This window comes from Cynoglossus semilaevis, chromosome 7, assembly GCF_000523025.1.
Source record: "Cynoglossus semilaevis isolate Cse_v1.0 chromosome 7, Cse_v1.0, whole genome shotgun sequence".
NCBI lineage: Eukaryota > Metazoa > Chordata > Actinopteri > Pleuronectiformes > Cynoglossidae > Cynoglossus > Cynoglossus semilaevis.
In genome coordinates, this window is record NC_024313.1 from 12,402,745 (window position 1) to 12,417,870 (window position 15,126).

The 15,126-nt window shown below is 43.4% G+C and overlaps 1 protein-coding gene across 1 annotated transcript in view; it reads left to right on the forward strand.

Moving 5' to 3' along the window:
- The window catches only part of slc24a4b (solute carrier family 24 member 4b), a 31,679-nt gene that overhangs the window by 4,861 nt on the left and 11,692 nt on the right, over positions 1-15,126 (forward strand). The window contains exons 3-6 of the mRNA XM_025057062.1: positions 3,051-3,158; positions 11,800-11,876; positions 14,825-14,899; positions 15,016-15,117. Coding sequence (XP_024912830.1) covers positions 3,051-3,158; positions 11,800-11,876; positions 14,825-14,899; positions 15,016-15,117 — 362 coding nt within the window. The remainder of the gene's footprint in view (positions 1-3,050; positions 3,159-11,799; positions 11,877-14,824; positions 14,900-15,015; positions 15,118-15,126) is intronic.

Sequence of the window (15,126 nt, forward strand, 5' to 3'; positions counted from 1 at the left end):
GTAATCTTTACCAACTCCACAACAGTGGCTGTTGAATACAGGGAACCAGACCAATAATGAAAGTGAGTCAGCTGGCAGGAGAAAGTGAAGCGAAGCCCGAGCCAACGTCAGCGTGCTCCACAACAGACTGCAGCTCTGGGTTTTAGCTCCAGAGCCAGAAGGATTTTCTTAGTGACACACGTCACGTGACTTCACACACGTCCTGCACAATTATCAAAAACATACAACTCTGATTTATCTACCTGGAGTTTAGGATGGTCTGTTCCTGCACCCTGTCTCAGATGAACTCTGGCTGACATGAACTTGAACAACAGGCGGGTTTAAAGTCACTCATCGAGACGTTCAAATGTGTTAACGTCACATGACCAATGTCTCGGATGGTCCTGCAATTCTTGAACTCCTCACTTGATAATGAATGGATTCCTTATGGTTTCACCTGCACTTGTCACTAATTCAAAAAGGGCAGAGAAAAGCGATTGGACAGAAGAAGAGTTGAGGCCAGGTTGGTTAGTGAAGGGGAACAGGTTGGTTAGTGAAGGGGAACAGGTTGGTTGTGTGACTGCAGGGCTCAGACTTTTGGACCACAGGACCAGGTGGCAGCTGCCGTGGCCTGGTGTACAGTCTGTTTGTCCAGAGCCTGCTGATCTCCAGGCTGTTCATGTGGGAGTCGCAGCCAGTTTAGGTGACACTGTCGTCTGTCCATGCACTGTAGAAGAAGAGGGCGTGGCCATCGTGCACACGAGGACCAAAGACTCAGTTTGGGGGCTACTTTAGTTCAGCTTCTAGTTGTTTCTACATCAGACGTTTCCTCAAAGTGTTTCACGTTTCAGCTCTTCTTCAGTTGAACATGTGATTATGATTCAAATTTAACCGCAGTCTCCAGCCGTCTGGGTCACATGACACCGTCGTGCTGTCAATCAATTAAAGTCCAAACAAGTCTTCAAGTTGTTCCTGTAGTGAAGGACTTCCCTCTTTAAGGGAATTCAGTCAAATTAATTTCCCTTCAAATGTTCTTTTCCTCAGTTTAGGGAAAATGAAGGAAAAAAAAAAGCAGGGAATTCTGGGACATAATGGGAATTCAGTCAAATTCACTTCCCTTTAAATGTTCTTTTCCTCAGTTCAGGGAAAATGGAGGAAAAAAAAAGCAGATGGCGCTATAACAACGCCTGTCACAAACTGTAATAATTGGAACAACTTTCCATTCAAGTAGTAGTAAAATGTGGTTTTTGCTTTGATTTTACAATTGTTAATTAATGAAAGTTGGAAAACCCACAGTATGTGTGTGTGTGTCTGTGTGTCTGTGTGCACGCACTTGTGGTTGTGTGAATGCAGTCATTATTTAGAGACTAATTTACCTCAAAGTGGCCTGGAATTGATGGATAAATAATTAATGTGTTGGTTAATGAATAATGAATCATCTGAAGCGTTGAATCATTAATTTCTGAACCATATTTACACGTGATCCTGTGTCAACGTTGTTTCTTCTTCACTTCTCTACAGATATAAAGATTCTAACAAATAAAGTTTGAATATTTGGTTGATGGACATGGATAGTCACTCACACAAGACTAGAACTGAATCAGGACAGATTCTAGTTCAGTCCAAGGTGTGTCACTGGACCGGTCCAGTCCAGACTCGACCAGCATTTGCCCAAGACTCAGCTGAGTGGGAACAGAACCTTTTCCTGAAGTGGCTCATTCAGTATCCAGGCTGGATTAAGTGAATTAGTTCCAGACTCCTCTCTATACATTTGAATGGTGATTTTACAGGGTAGATTATTATTTAACTGCAGCCAAAAAACAAAAACAAAAAGTGTCAGTTAATCTGCCGGGTCACACAGGACAGCATGGAAAAACACAGCTTTTATGAAGTTGAAGAGCAGAACACGGAGCGTGGTCAACATACAGTATGAGCTTAACGAATCATCTGAGAAGTGCTAAACCACTGGGGCGTGGAAAACATGTGTACAGATAATAGCATTAAATGCTAATGCACACATTTACTGCCTGGCTCAGGGGCCTGCAGCCCTTCAACTCCAGCACTTGTTATTATTTCACTAACTTGTTTTGTTTCACTAAACATTTCGGACATTTAATGATGGCGGTAGAGCAGAGGATGAAGTACTTAGTGTAGTAATACTACATTAAATAAGTACACAAAGTGACTGACGCAAGAAGCAACATTTCAACATTTCTTTCTCTGCCTGAAAGTTGCCAGCTCAGCTCAGGTTTAGAAACACAGGCTAAATTTGGATTGCTAAAGAGCCACATGTGGCTCAGGAGCCTTATGTTGAATACCCCTATCTTATCTTATAGAATGTGTGTTGTCTGAAGTAATTGTTAAAAAACTCTCTGCCCTTTAAACAGTACTCCGACGTGCAGTGTGCACCGAATGTAAGGTTGTTGGGTTGAAAGTTGGTTGTGAAACTTTGAGTTAGCAGCAGTTTATTTGACCTCCAGTGTGAACCAGATATCTGGACATGACTCTAACTCCACAGTCGAACCCAGGCCGTCAGTCTTCAGCGTTCCCTGGTGATCAAGGTGCACGACCACGCCGCCTAATCGGTCGGTGCTTTGTAGAAATTTCAAATTTAAAAACTGCTGCTCAGCTCATTTGTGGCAGCTTGACATGATATATTTGGAGCGTACTGCTGTTTTTATGTTCTCATTAGAGGCTTCAGAGCCGTTAAATGAAAAATGAAACCTCCTCCCACTCCAGCGTCTTTAAACATAATGGCACGGCATCAGCATTTTAATGCTGCTGCTGCTGCTGCTGCTGCCGGATGGAAATATCACATATACATAAAAGCTAAACCAAAGAAAGAGAAAACCTGTCGGGGTGAATGATCATGATCACTGGGATATTTTTGATCATGTAACATGATCCGTGCAGAAGCGTTGTTACCTTAAATCACAGTGGGTTTTTTTTATTTTATTTTTGTTTTGTTTTTAAATCTGGTGCATTAGCATCCAAACACAGTTGGTGTCGGTGCACAGACCTGTGTCGGTGTGATGATGTGTTAATCAAAGCTGTTTTGGATTCTGTTGCAGGTCATGGGATGACGGTGGAGGTCCAGCCAAATCCAGAGCACTGGGGAAGACGGCTAATGGCCTCAGAGTCGGACAATGAAACGGAGCCAAAGAACTGTTCTGAGCCGGGTAAGATGCACTGACCGTATAAACCTGAATTACACCAACTTTTTTGCTGTTGGCATGAAAGCTACACTATAATGCCTGTGTGCCTGCACAGGAAAATGTAGCTGGGATATTTGAACACACTTTTGTAGCAAAATACTAACCCAATTTATTTTTGGAAAAAGCAACATGAAATACTCTGATGTCAACAATGTTGACGTTGGATGAGGACGTTTTCAGAGTTGTAGCTAAAGGTGGAGTTAAAATCCCCTGGTGTAAAATTACTGTGAAATTGGTGAGAGGTAAAAACAATATGGTGTCCAACCTCGTATATTAACTGCCGTACCACTCCCTCGCCTGTCGTCCACGTTGTTCTGACTGGGTTTGGGTCAGTAATAAGGCCTGACAGTTCTCTGATGGTGGGACAGTTATGGATCGTCCAGCAGTGTCTTTGGTTCGTCTTAAAGAAGACGACGGAGCGTGGACACAACGCTGACGTCTCCATCCCTCTGTGAAAATACAACCACGTACAGTTTGTCATGAAGTTATTGATTGAAACGCTGCTCAAGTGACAGCAGCGACAAGTGTCTTGTGACCTCGGCGTCTGTCATTCTGATTGGTCCGTTCTTAATTGGTGCTGTTGGCTGTTTTTCAACACAGAGGTTCATGTGACTGTGCCATGTATTCATTTATTTCTATTTCTATCGCACTTTACTGACTGTATGGAACACATTACTCACTTGACATTAGTTTGTTTTTTAATAGAAGCCATTAGCATGTGACTGATGATAGCATGGTGTCAGCTGAGAGGCTGAGAAGCAGTGATCAGATTTATTTATTATTATTATTATTATTTTGACCAAAGATAAAGTTAAGTCATAAATGAAAACATCCCTAGATTAGCAACATTATTTCCATTGGGCCAAGTTTAAAGAACCACTGATTTGTATGAAATCCACAATTTTGGATTTCACTTTATGAAACTGAGGTAATAAATATTAATGCTGTTTTTGCATTTAATAACCATTTACTTCTATTAGCTAATATTTACTAATGTCAGGTTGTGTCATTACAGAAGCAGATTAATCTGATTGGTTGATCTGCTGTCTCAAACACACAGGTTTAAAGGCATTAACAGTTCCTTTTCCATTCACTCACATTGGCCTTGGAGTGAAAAAACACCAAATGACAGAATAACATTCTTGATGTCTTTTCTCCTAATCCTCAGGGATTACCCCCCCCCCCAATTTATTCCAAAGACTCCAGCAACTCCTGAATAAACCACAACTGTACCTCAATGTTCTAGACATTTCTCAGCAGCTCAACTTCTCCTTTTTCTTCCTCTTATCCTTCCCGTGATGCAAACCAGTCTCATGACTCCTCGTTCAAAGCCCTCGGTCTCGTGAGTAATCCTGTAACGCAAGCTGCAGAAATCAGACAGCTGATTGTACGGATGGTTTGTGTTTCAACAGTCTCTTCACTTTTGCCTTGGAGAGGCAGTTCAGGAGTTGATTTTCAGATTTTAAAGCAACTCTGTGTTGTTGTGAGTGAAAAACTGTCAGTGTCTTCAGTAGAGAAAAAGTAAACTGTTGTGTAACTTTTCAACGCTCCCTAAAACACTAACCATAAAACGTAAAAGAGTATTTTTGGCTGGGACATCTGGGCTAAATTAGCCCCACGACCCACGTTTGGATCTCAGTCCCACCAAGGGGAAAGACAGCCATCGAGTTTTCCTCCAAAAAGACTGAGACACGTGTTTGTTTGGCACATCTGTGCCCGTTTGTTCTGATTCCCTGCCCTGTTGTTTGAACAGAGCTGATGACGCTGCCTCACCCCCTCACCCCCCCCCCCCGGGGGGGGGGGGGCGGGCAGTGACAGTGTTTGGAACTGAGCTGGTTTGGATGATGGTTATTGCTGATGTCTTTTTTTTTTTTCTCTCTGTGTTTAGTGCTGATCGTGTGCAGCATCTGACGCTCTGTTTTAATTAGGCTGCTGTTTGTGGGCTGCAGAGACAGACGACTCTCAGCCAGCTTTGGTCTGATCACCCAGGGAGCCCTTCTCTGCTCTCACCTGGGGCCAGTGTTGGTGTTTCTGGGCTTGGACAGCCGTTCATCACCAGTGCCAGCGTCATTGGCCGTTCGGTGTAAATGCTGTGAACTCACGGCTCCGTCCAGATCTGTGTGATAACAACGCTGACTTGTACGAGGCCGAGTGTCACTGCAGGCCCTGACGCAACATCTGAGCACTGTTTAACCATCACACATGGTGTCACACACACTGGAACAAATGTACTTTTGACTTTTTCCAAACATTTTCTTGCATGAAGCAGTAATTCCGGAGCAGATGTTGGTCTTTTTTTGTCAGTTGTATTATTAGCTCTCTCAGGGCGGCAGGAAGAACAGGATCAGTGATGTATTTGTAGAGAAAGTTTACACAGGGACATGGAATATTAGATTATACTGTCTTTTCCCCAAGCTTACGTATGAACCCACCCCCTCCTGGAACCCAGTGGTGCCAGTCGAGGAGTCCAGGAAATTGATGAAGGAGCAAAAGAGCGTTGCTGATGTTCAGTAGGAGGCAGAATTAGCCTTTAATAACGATGCCCTTAATACCATGTATTTAAAAAACCTCCCACTTATGTGGTGTAAGGACTTTGAAGAAGTGGTGATGGATTAGTGTTGATGAGATTTGAATTTTCACCGTGTTGTTTCTATGTAAATGAACAACACAACAGTTTGAAGAGAATAGAATTATTATAAACACATTATTATAAACACATGCCTGCTAACCTGCGGGTTAGCAGGCATGGAATTTAACGACTAGGTGGGAGGTGGGCGTCTTCCAGCAGTGTGCAGGCTGCAGGTCTGTCCACTCCAGGGAAACACCAGAAGGAGGCTTTTTAAAAGGGAATTACTCGAGCGGGGATTATGCTGCATGCGGTGCATAATGGACAGTGACCTCACTCCGCTCCCGGCCTCGCATGCCAACCGTGGAACAATGCAGCGGAGAGTTAGGCGAGCACCTGCGCACGGCACTCTCCCCGCTGCAGAGTTCAATCATGCCTGACCTCTTTATGTACTGTGTATACCAGTTCACGTTCCTCTCCCCATGAGATTAGAAGCCCCCCCTCTCTCCTCCTCCTCCTCTTCATCATCTTCCTCTTAACAGTTCATTTCGTGGCTCTTTTGATCTGCCTGGAGTGTCTTTAGAACAAAGCTGAGGTTTGGCCGCGCGGCGACGTTGGTTAAAGTGTGTCTTTACATTTACAGCTGGCTTCTCCCTTTGATGCTGCAGGAACACTCTTCAGCCTGAGGGGGTCGCTCACCTATTTCTCTGCCACACAGATTAATGCATACGCTTCACAGCAGTGTCCCATCGAGGGTATTGAACCGGGAGTCTTCTGCTCTGCTAATAGACGGAGTACTACTACTACTACTACTACTACTGTACTACTGTACCACCACACAGTCACGTGTACACCGGGGCTAAAATTAGCAGTGTGCAGTACAATAGGTGTTTGAGTGTGTTCATGCAGGTGGAATGACTTACACCAGAGTGCTTATGTGGTCATGTGTGAGCGGTGCTACATGTGATGTGTGAGCAGTCACATGGACATGTCAGAGAACTGGCCCAACATCATGCCAGGACTCGACCTCGCAGCCCGGCCAAACGTAACGTCTTTGGGACTTAAAGATTTCCCCCGAGGCCGCCGTGATGTCACTAATATTTTCAAGAATGTCTCATGTCGGTCCAGTGGTGACGTCCACTCACGTCCACCGCTAGAAAGTTAATTATCTAATGGACGGGTGACGAACCAGAGGAGACGTTCTCCAGGTTACTGTACTGAAGGGTGATTTATGCTCCATGAATCATCTGACGTGTGTGTGTGTGTGTGTGTGTGTGTGTGTGTGAGAGTGACTGGTGTGGCAGCAGCAGGTGCAAATTCCTTCAGATCTAAAATCAGTCAGTGTTCCTTTATTATTATTTATTAAATATTTGTTGCTGATTATTCTGTCTGTTTTAAAATATAAAATATTAGCCAAATTCAACCTGCTGTGACAGGCCGTGACCTGTTCTTGCTTGAAAAGATGAATTAATTGAGTGGACAGTTTGTAGTAGTTGTACCGACTTCACTGGAGTTTGGGTTCAGTCACTTTCTTTCTCAGAGGACGTTCTAAGAAGTGTGCTGCTTATGTGATTCCAGGACTGATGATCTGTTTGGTTTTGTCCGGTCTGTGAGTGCTGGCTGAGACACAGTCCTGGTCTGGGACAACAGACGGCAGAGACTGAGCTCCGTTATGTAACTGTAGCATCAAATCTGGAATATTATCAGATTATGAAATATATAATTGCACAAATGTAAAGAATGGCATGCTCCAGCTTTAATACGTCAGTGTAAGGTGGTTATCTGTTGGTGGGAGGCAGTCGGGGGGGGAGGGGAGAACAAAGAGAACAAAAATACATATTGATGCAATTTATCCACTGAGGCACGACTAATGAAATATTGAAATCACGATTAATTTGCGTTGTTTGCCAGCGCTCCAGCGTTGATGCTGTGTTGGCCAGTACACAGCCCAACGGATCAGTGGGAGCTCAGTGCTGAGATACAGACAGTCTAACCCACAAACAGCAGGAGGGAAACACTTTGTTTGGTTCTTCAGAAGGGCTCATAAATATCTGAAGCCCGTGTTCAGCTAACGTTGTTTTATTCAGATTTCGACGGTTTGTTTGGCACAGTTCAAACATTTACTTCAATGATTTCTGCCACTGTTTCAACAAACCGGCCCAGTCTGCCGGGCATAATGAGCTACAGCGGCAGCTGTGTTCATATTTGGTCGTTGTGTAACCTCTGAAATGACAAGTGAGAGGTGATGAGCAACACAGAAGATTAGAATCAAACCAAAAACTCTGACAAATCCACCAGTATTTTACACTCGCTGCTGTGGTGTCTGTCTGTTCCCTGGATTTTACTCTTTCATAGAAAACGTGTGTGTGTGTGTGTGTGTGTGTATGTGTGTTTATATATACAATGGAAAAAGCTACAGTTGTCAGTTGTCCCAGCATGGAAAAGCTACAGTTGTCAGTTGTCCCAGCACTTTATGACTTACCCCTGTATAGTCTTGTCTCATCACGCCCTATTTTGAGGTGGCCAACCAGGGTTTGATCAACACAGGTATAAATGATTCACCAAACCTGTGCTTCTGTTTTAGTCTATATACAGTAGGTGTTTGACAGTTTATGCTGCATGAATTATAAACAACGGTGTGAAATGTTCTAATCTTTTTTTTAACTTTTTTTTTCCCCTCCAATTATTCATACAATTTTCTCTTTAAGTGGCATTGGCTCCGACCCAGTTCCATATTATTTATGATTCCGGCTCCGCGGCCTCATTTGAGATGCATGATTTAAGCAATCTGCCTGTGGCCCCGTGTACTTCCTGTCCTGTCCTTGTGGTGGTAGCGTCTTTCCTTGTGCTGTGACCTCCGCCGTGAGGAGACACGGACGCTGTCTGCCTCAGTGAGTGTTTTACAGGGAGGAGGAGGAAGAGGAGGAGGAGGAGGAAGAGGAAGTCACCTCCTCCTCCGTCTGCCTGTCATCTCCATGTCCTGGTGCTGGTGCCCTTTAAAACACCTTCTGTGGGCACCTATTTTTAACACGCCCAGTCTGAGCTGATGTATATAGCAGCAAGGGACCACGACAAGTAACTTAAGAATGCCGGACCGCCACAGTGTTCAATTATTGATTAATGAAAGGCCGACGAGGCGAGAGAAAGAGAGAGGGAGCACGTAGGGGGCGAGGGAGTCAGACTTCAATGTTTCTGCTCCATGTTCTACAGGAACACCTGATCGTTCGGCTGTTATTTTTTTATTTTATATTTTTATCGAGGTCAGGTTGGAGCTCAGCGTGAATTTGTTTTTATTCAGCCTCTGTGAGGGCACAGCTGACAAATCCTGTCATTGATTTTTGCCTCCGCTGGAGGCCGTTGGCTCCGTGTCACATAAACCCATCAGGAATGGAATGAGCTAAAGCCGCTCGTCACGGCCAGCGTTGGTCTGCAGTGTCGTCCTCTTCAATCTCTCATTACGCTGTAGATTAATAAACAACAACCCACCTCTGGAGAAGCGGCCACACTTTCAGACGTGATGGAAACCTGGGCTGGACTTTTGGTTATTGACCTGAGTATTAAACCAGTAAAATCAAGAGTTTCACTTTAAAATCCAACTGTAACTTTAACCAAAAAGACTCAATGTAGGATTTATACATTTTACACAGTTAGACATTAATACAAGACAGAAAATTTAATAAAAAATAGTGAAAACTAGAGCCTAGAGCTAATTATAAAAGTAAAATTTTCCAACAACTTGTTCTGCTAAAAAGGCCAGGTCATAAATTATGTGCAGAAAAATATAAATTACTGATAACCTGCCCCCCCCAACTCTTTAAACAGTGAATAAACAGTTGGTGAGAATCACATGAGTGTCTCAACAGGATGACAAACATGGAATAACAATATTTAAATGTCACTTATATTTAGACTAAAACAGGTTAAAATGATGAATCCACGTCACTGTAATTAACTTCACTAACTCATTAACTTTAGACATAAACCAGACTAATGGTCATGGAGATTGTAGTTAAATTATACTTGTTAAATCCTAAAATCCTTTTATTTGTTATAACCCCCACCCTTCATAGTAGGGGTGTGAATGTCTGGGTGTGTGTGTGTGTGTGTGTGTGTGTGTGTGTGTGCTGCGGTGACACCTGTGAGATAAATCTCCTACAAATCAAGGTCGGATTAATTTGTCTCCCACGTCCAAAAATAGCGGCGTATTTTTCATGTGTCGTGACTCTGTTTGGTCTTTGTAAAAAAAACAACAACAAACAAAACCAAATTTGACGGCTGACATATGGAGATGCAGAAGAGTGTCACATTTCCATGTTCTTGATGCAACTGACTGTAACCCAGGAGGTGTGGGCTTTAATACGTGGACGTGGACCACTTCCTGTGCAGTGTTCCAGACGCTGCGCTGATTCAGTCATGTGAACACACCATGGTAGAAAAGTTGGGTTGGGACAGATGTGGCGTAGAGTCTCAGGTGAGCACTGCTCCAGTTTTTCAGGCCGTATGTGACAGAGGCTCGGAGTTTTGCAAACTGCATTTGTTTTTTTTTTTCTTTTGCATTTTCCCCCCAAAGTATTGTGTGTAAATGGAGCAGCAGCAACAAAGCAGCTGTTTATTCCTGTTTATTTGGCCCACAGATGTGAGCGGGGCGGGGGGGTGGGCTGGGGTGGGGGGGTGTCAGTGTAGGATGTGTTAGTCAGAGTGAAATCAGCTGACTTCCATGGGTCCAAGGGTCTCTGTGAGAGGCATGATGAACACATGTATGACACATTGGTTCTGCTTTTTGGGGTGGGGGGGGAGGGGGGGGGGATTGGAGGGGGGTCCTTCACAACTTTTTGTTGTGGAAAAAAGAGAAAAACAGCTTTTGATTTAAGTAGGTCAAAGTAGGAAGATTGTATTAGTCACATCATTACCGGCGATTCCTGATTCCCCAGTAGGGGTCATGGGAGAGTTGTGGGGCTGACCCCAGAGAATTGTTGGCCACCCCAGAGCATCTGCCCTTGTTTTAAAAAAACAAAAAAAACCAACACTTCAAAGGCTAATAAAGTCTGTAATTGCACATCATGCCTGAGATTCAGTGAATAAGCAACGCTCATTAGCTACATGTCATTTAATGTAGCTTCATTCAGCACCGTCCACTCCAGCAGATGGAGCTCTAGGCTCTCTGTTCTCCGTATATTCTGACAATAGTCCAGGCCTTTTAAAGACAGAGAGAACATAGACGGGTATTAAACACAGCGAGGCTGCAGCTGCAGGCAGGTGCACCGTGAAGTGTCAGTGCTGCTCTCTCTCGTATCTCTGTGCCACCATCACACCGTGTTCCAGCTGGAGATCTGGATGATGGATGACGAGTCCTCAGCATGGGACACTTTTCTGCCTGCTTAGCTTTAATTCCGTACAACTTCAGGCTCCTAATATAGACCCAGGCTGCGGGTCAGATTCTCATTCTCTGCTTGATGAAAACAAAACACGGGGCGTTTGGTTTTCCAGTGACGTAAAATACTGCAATATATTTTGGTTAAACAAACTTTATAATTTAATTTGTCAATTATAATTCATGTTATTTTTATTATTGTATTTGTAATTTGGTTTTTGCATAACTTAATTTAAAAAATACAAATAGATTTATTTTTCTTGTGCCAAATTTAGCATTTTCTAACATGAATTGTGTGTCAGATTTTACGCAGTAATACGAAATATTTAGCCAAAAAATACTAGACATTACTAAAGAATGTTCCCACAAATATATGACTTCTCAAAGACAAACATCAAGCTCATTAATAACTCAAAGTCAGACAAGGCTGCTTTGAAAATGAACATTTCACCAACACTGGTCTTGAATGTTTTTGCTGTGGGAACGAGGGACGAGAGGTGGAGAAACCCCAGGTTTCCTCCAACCAATCGTGTCGTGTCATCAGGGCTTCCCAGACCTACTTCCTGGAGGAACAACGTCCATAATGCAATAACACAGCCCCCCCCCCCAGGTTACTGTGGGGACTGTTCCACTGCTGACCATTATATATTTTTTTACTCTCTCCACAGCAATACACGAGTTCCCAGATGACCTTTTCACCAATAACGAACGAAAGACGGGGGCCGTTATGCTGCACATTGTGGCGGTAAGAGGACTCACTGAGTCGATTTTGTCTTTGACGTACTGTACTGTATCAGTTCTACCCTGGAGGTGGCACCAGTTTGTCCCATTAGTGTGTATTTAGTCCAAACACAGTGTCGTACCTTCGAGGTTCAACGTCATCTAACGAATGACACTTTGGCTGGAAGTCTACGATTCAATTTTTTTTACTAGGACAGTGGAGTCATCACGGCATTAATTTGCCTCAGATTAGGCTGAAGTAGAGAAGCTGTGTCGAGTTTTATTTGAAGCTACTTGCTTCAAGCTAAATGTTTTTTCATCCTCAGAAAGTTAACAATTTAAACGTCACAACGTTTCTTCACTAAAAGAAATCACTAAAATTAATTTAAAACCGGTTAAAATGATTGTGTTGCAACAGCTTTTTTTGTCCCAGAACTTGATAAATGTTTAAAAGTCACTTCTGTCAAAATCTCCCAGAATTCTCCACAGATGGAATTCTTTAATGGAAACTCCTGTGGTGTTGAGAGCCACTTCACCTCCGTTCACCGGTGGATGTCGAGGTGTTTTCTGTCAGTTATAGTTTTATCTCCTGTAAACCAGTCTTGACAAACTAATAACCCATAGCTCGAAGACTAACACACGGCTGATATGACTGAGATAAACAGCATTAACATCAGCCTCGTGTGTTTCTTTGAATGTCCTGGCTGCACTCAGAGGAACGAGGAGGAGTTTCCATTTGATTTTATGGCTGAGTGTGTCGTAAAGATGATGATGATGATGATGATGGTGGTGATGGTGATGGTCGTCTCCTACAGGAGAGCTTCAGCTCCTCAGTGAACACTCAGAGCTAATATATACTGCTACTACTACTGCTCTGTACACCTGTTGGATACTGTCAGCCTCCGTTGAACTGGTCATTATTGCAGCTGTGTGGTAAATTCAACATGAATGTGTTGTTTCAGGGGAGCAAAAATTAGAAACAGACGTTTCTAAAAATGGCAAATATTGTTGCTTTTCACATGTGGAAGTAGTACTGAACAATCAAGTTGTCAATATTGAACAACAGAGCCATTAAAAGCTGCTAAAATCAACCTCTACAGGGGCAAATGTGTCCAAAATATGACCCCAACTAAAAGTTAGGGAATAAATTGAAAAGATTCTTTTTTTTCTCTCCATTCACTGACTTGAATACACTGCTGTTTTAAACTTCCTCCCTTCTACTTTAGTTCTTCAACTTCTGACGGGTTTGAAAAGTGAATATTTTGCGAAATTGAAGCGCTGTCACTAATTCATCATTTTTGGACGGAGGAAACCTCTCTCTCCGACTGTGTCTGTCACAGCTCAGCAGAAGAGAATGCTCGGTTAGAGATGAAACCTTTGAGCACGTGTTTCCCACTGAAGGTCGGGGAGTGTAGCCCGTTATATGGATGCACTTCAGGAAGGGAGTGTTGACGACCTGTGCCATAACCTTAAAATAAATAAGTACAAAAATAAAGTTATGGAACCTCTGACGTCATAAGTAAAAAATAAAGTTATGGAACCTCTGACGTTTCAACCTGGTTTTTTCTCCAGGACAGACTTTGAAAGACTGAAGTCGTCAAATTAAAACGGATCATAAAGCAGGAGCGATGTATATGTAATGATGACCGTGGAGGTTTGTGGTCAGGTTTTCTTCCTCTGGTCGATCCTCAGTCAGGTGTGAGTGTGTTGACGTGACTCTGACCTAAACCCAGAGTTATGCTGCACTCATCTCACCGTCCACCTTCATGGCCCACAGTCAAATATGGTTTCATGTTTTCCAGGTTGTGACAGTCGAGTGGGGGAGATATATGAATATATTATGGTCCTGCACTGCCCCCTGTGGACAGCATAGAGCAGAGCAAGCCTCCAAGACCTGCTGGGCTCTGATGATGTCAGAGCCGATCTATAATTTATAGATCTCTGCTCAGCTACTAAAATAGCGCCCCCCCACTCTCCCTCCCCCCCACCTACCCCACCCACAACCCCTCCACTACACGTCGTTCTCTCTTGACATAAACACTTTGACATGAGTGTGTGTGCAGTAGTGTGTGTGTGTGCGCAGATCCCACAGATTTACAGCTGGAAAATATCTCGTTAGTGAACTGACATTTTGAATTTGATGCAATTTCTGCTTTAATTGGACTCTGGGTTCAGGAATCCCCTTCATTTGTCCTTGGGCCAGTCTACAGACCTGCCTCACAGTCGTCCTCTACCTCTGCTGACTGATCTCATTTAGTTTTTCCTTATTATAATTGATCTGCTCACACACATCTGGTTGATGAGGTGATGAACAAGAGCAGCATTTGATGTCAACAGAGCTGAGAACTGAACAAAAACAGCAAATACGGTGCAGTGAAATAAGTGTTCAAAAAAAAATATTAACAAACGTTGTGAAAACTACACAACATGTTGGGGTGTAGTGTTGGGTGTAGTTGTGCAGTATTTATTTGCTGATCTATGGAGTTTTATTCCATGGAGGATTTTGTGGTTAATTGCAATTTGTGTCCTTTAAATTTCATTAGTGCCACCTAGTGGCAACATATGTAAGTGCTTTACATTCCCAGCCAAAAACTCTGATCAGATGGATTAAAATCCTTTTTTTCTGTTTGCTCTAATGTTGGACTCTAATGTTGGAGTCTAATGTTGGACTCTAATGTTGAACTCTAATGTTGGAGTCTAATGTTGGACTCTAATGTTGGAGTCTAATGTTGGACTCTAATGTTGGAGTCTAATGTTGGACTCTAACGTTGGACTCTAACGTTGGACTCTAACGTTGGACTCTAACGTTGGACTCTAACGTTGGACTCTAACGTTGGACTCTAACGTTGGACTCTAATGTTGGACTCTGATGTTGGACTCTAATGTTGGACTCTAACGTTGGACTCTAACGTTGGACTCTAATGTTGAACTCTAATGTTGGACTCTAATGTATGTGGCTCCTTCTCCGTCCAGACCCTCTACATGTTCCTGGCCCTCGCCATCACCTGTGACGAGTACTTTGTGACATCGCTGGAGAAGATCTGCGAGGTAGATGGAACACATAGATGTGTGTGAAGTGTCTTTGTTGGGGGACGGAGGGAGGGGGGCAACACTGTAGCTGAACAGTGGACGATCATTGTCTCCTTTGTGCTTCATTCCTGCAGAAACTGGATCTGAGTGAAGATGTCGCCGGTGCCACCTTCATGGCAGCTGGCAGTTCAGCACCAGAGCTGTTTGCATCTGTCATAGGTAAACACACACACACAGCCACAGAT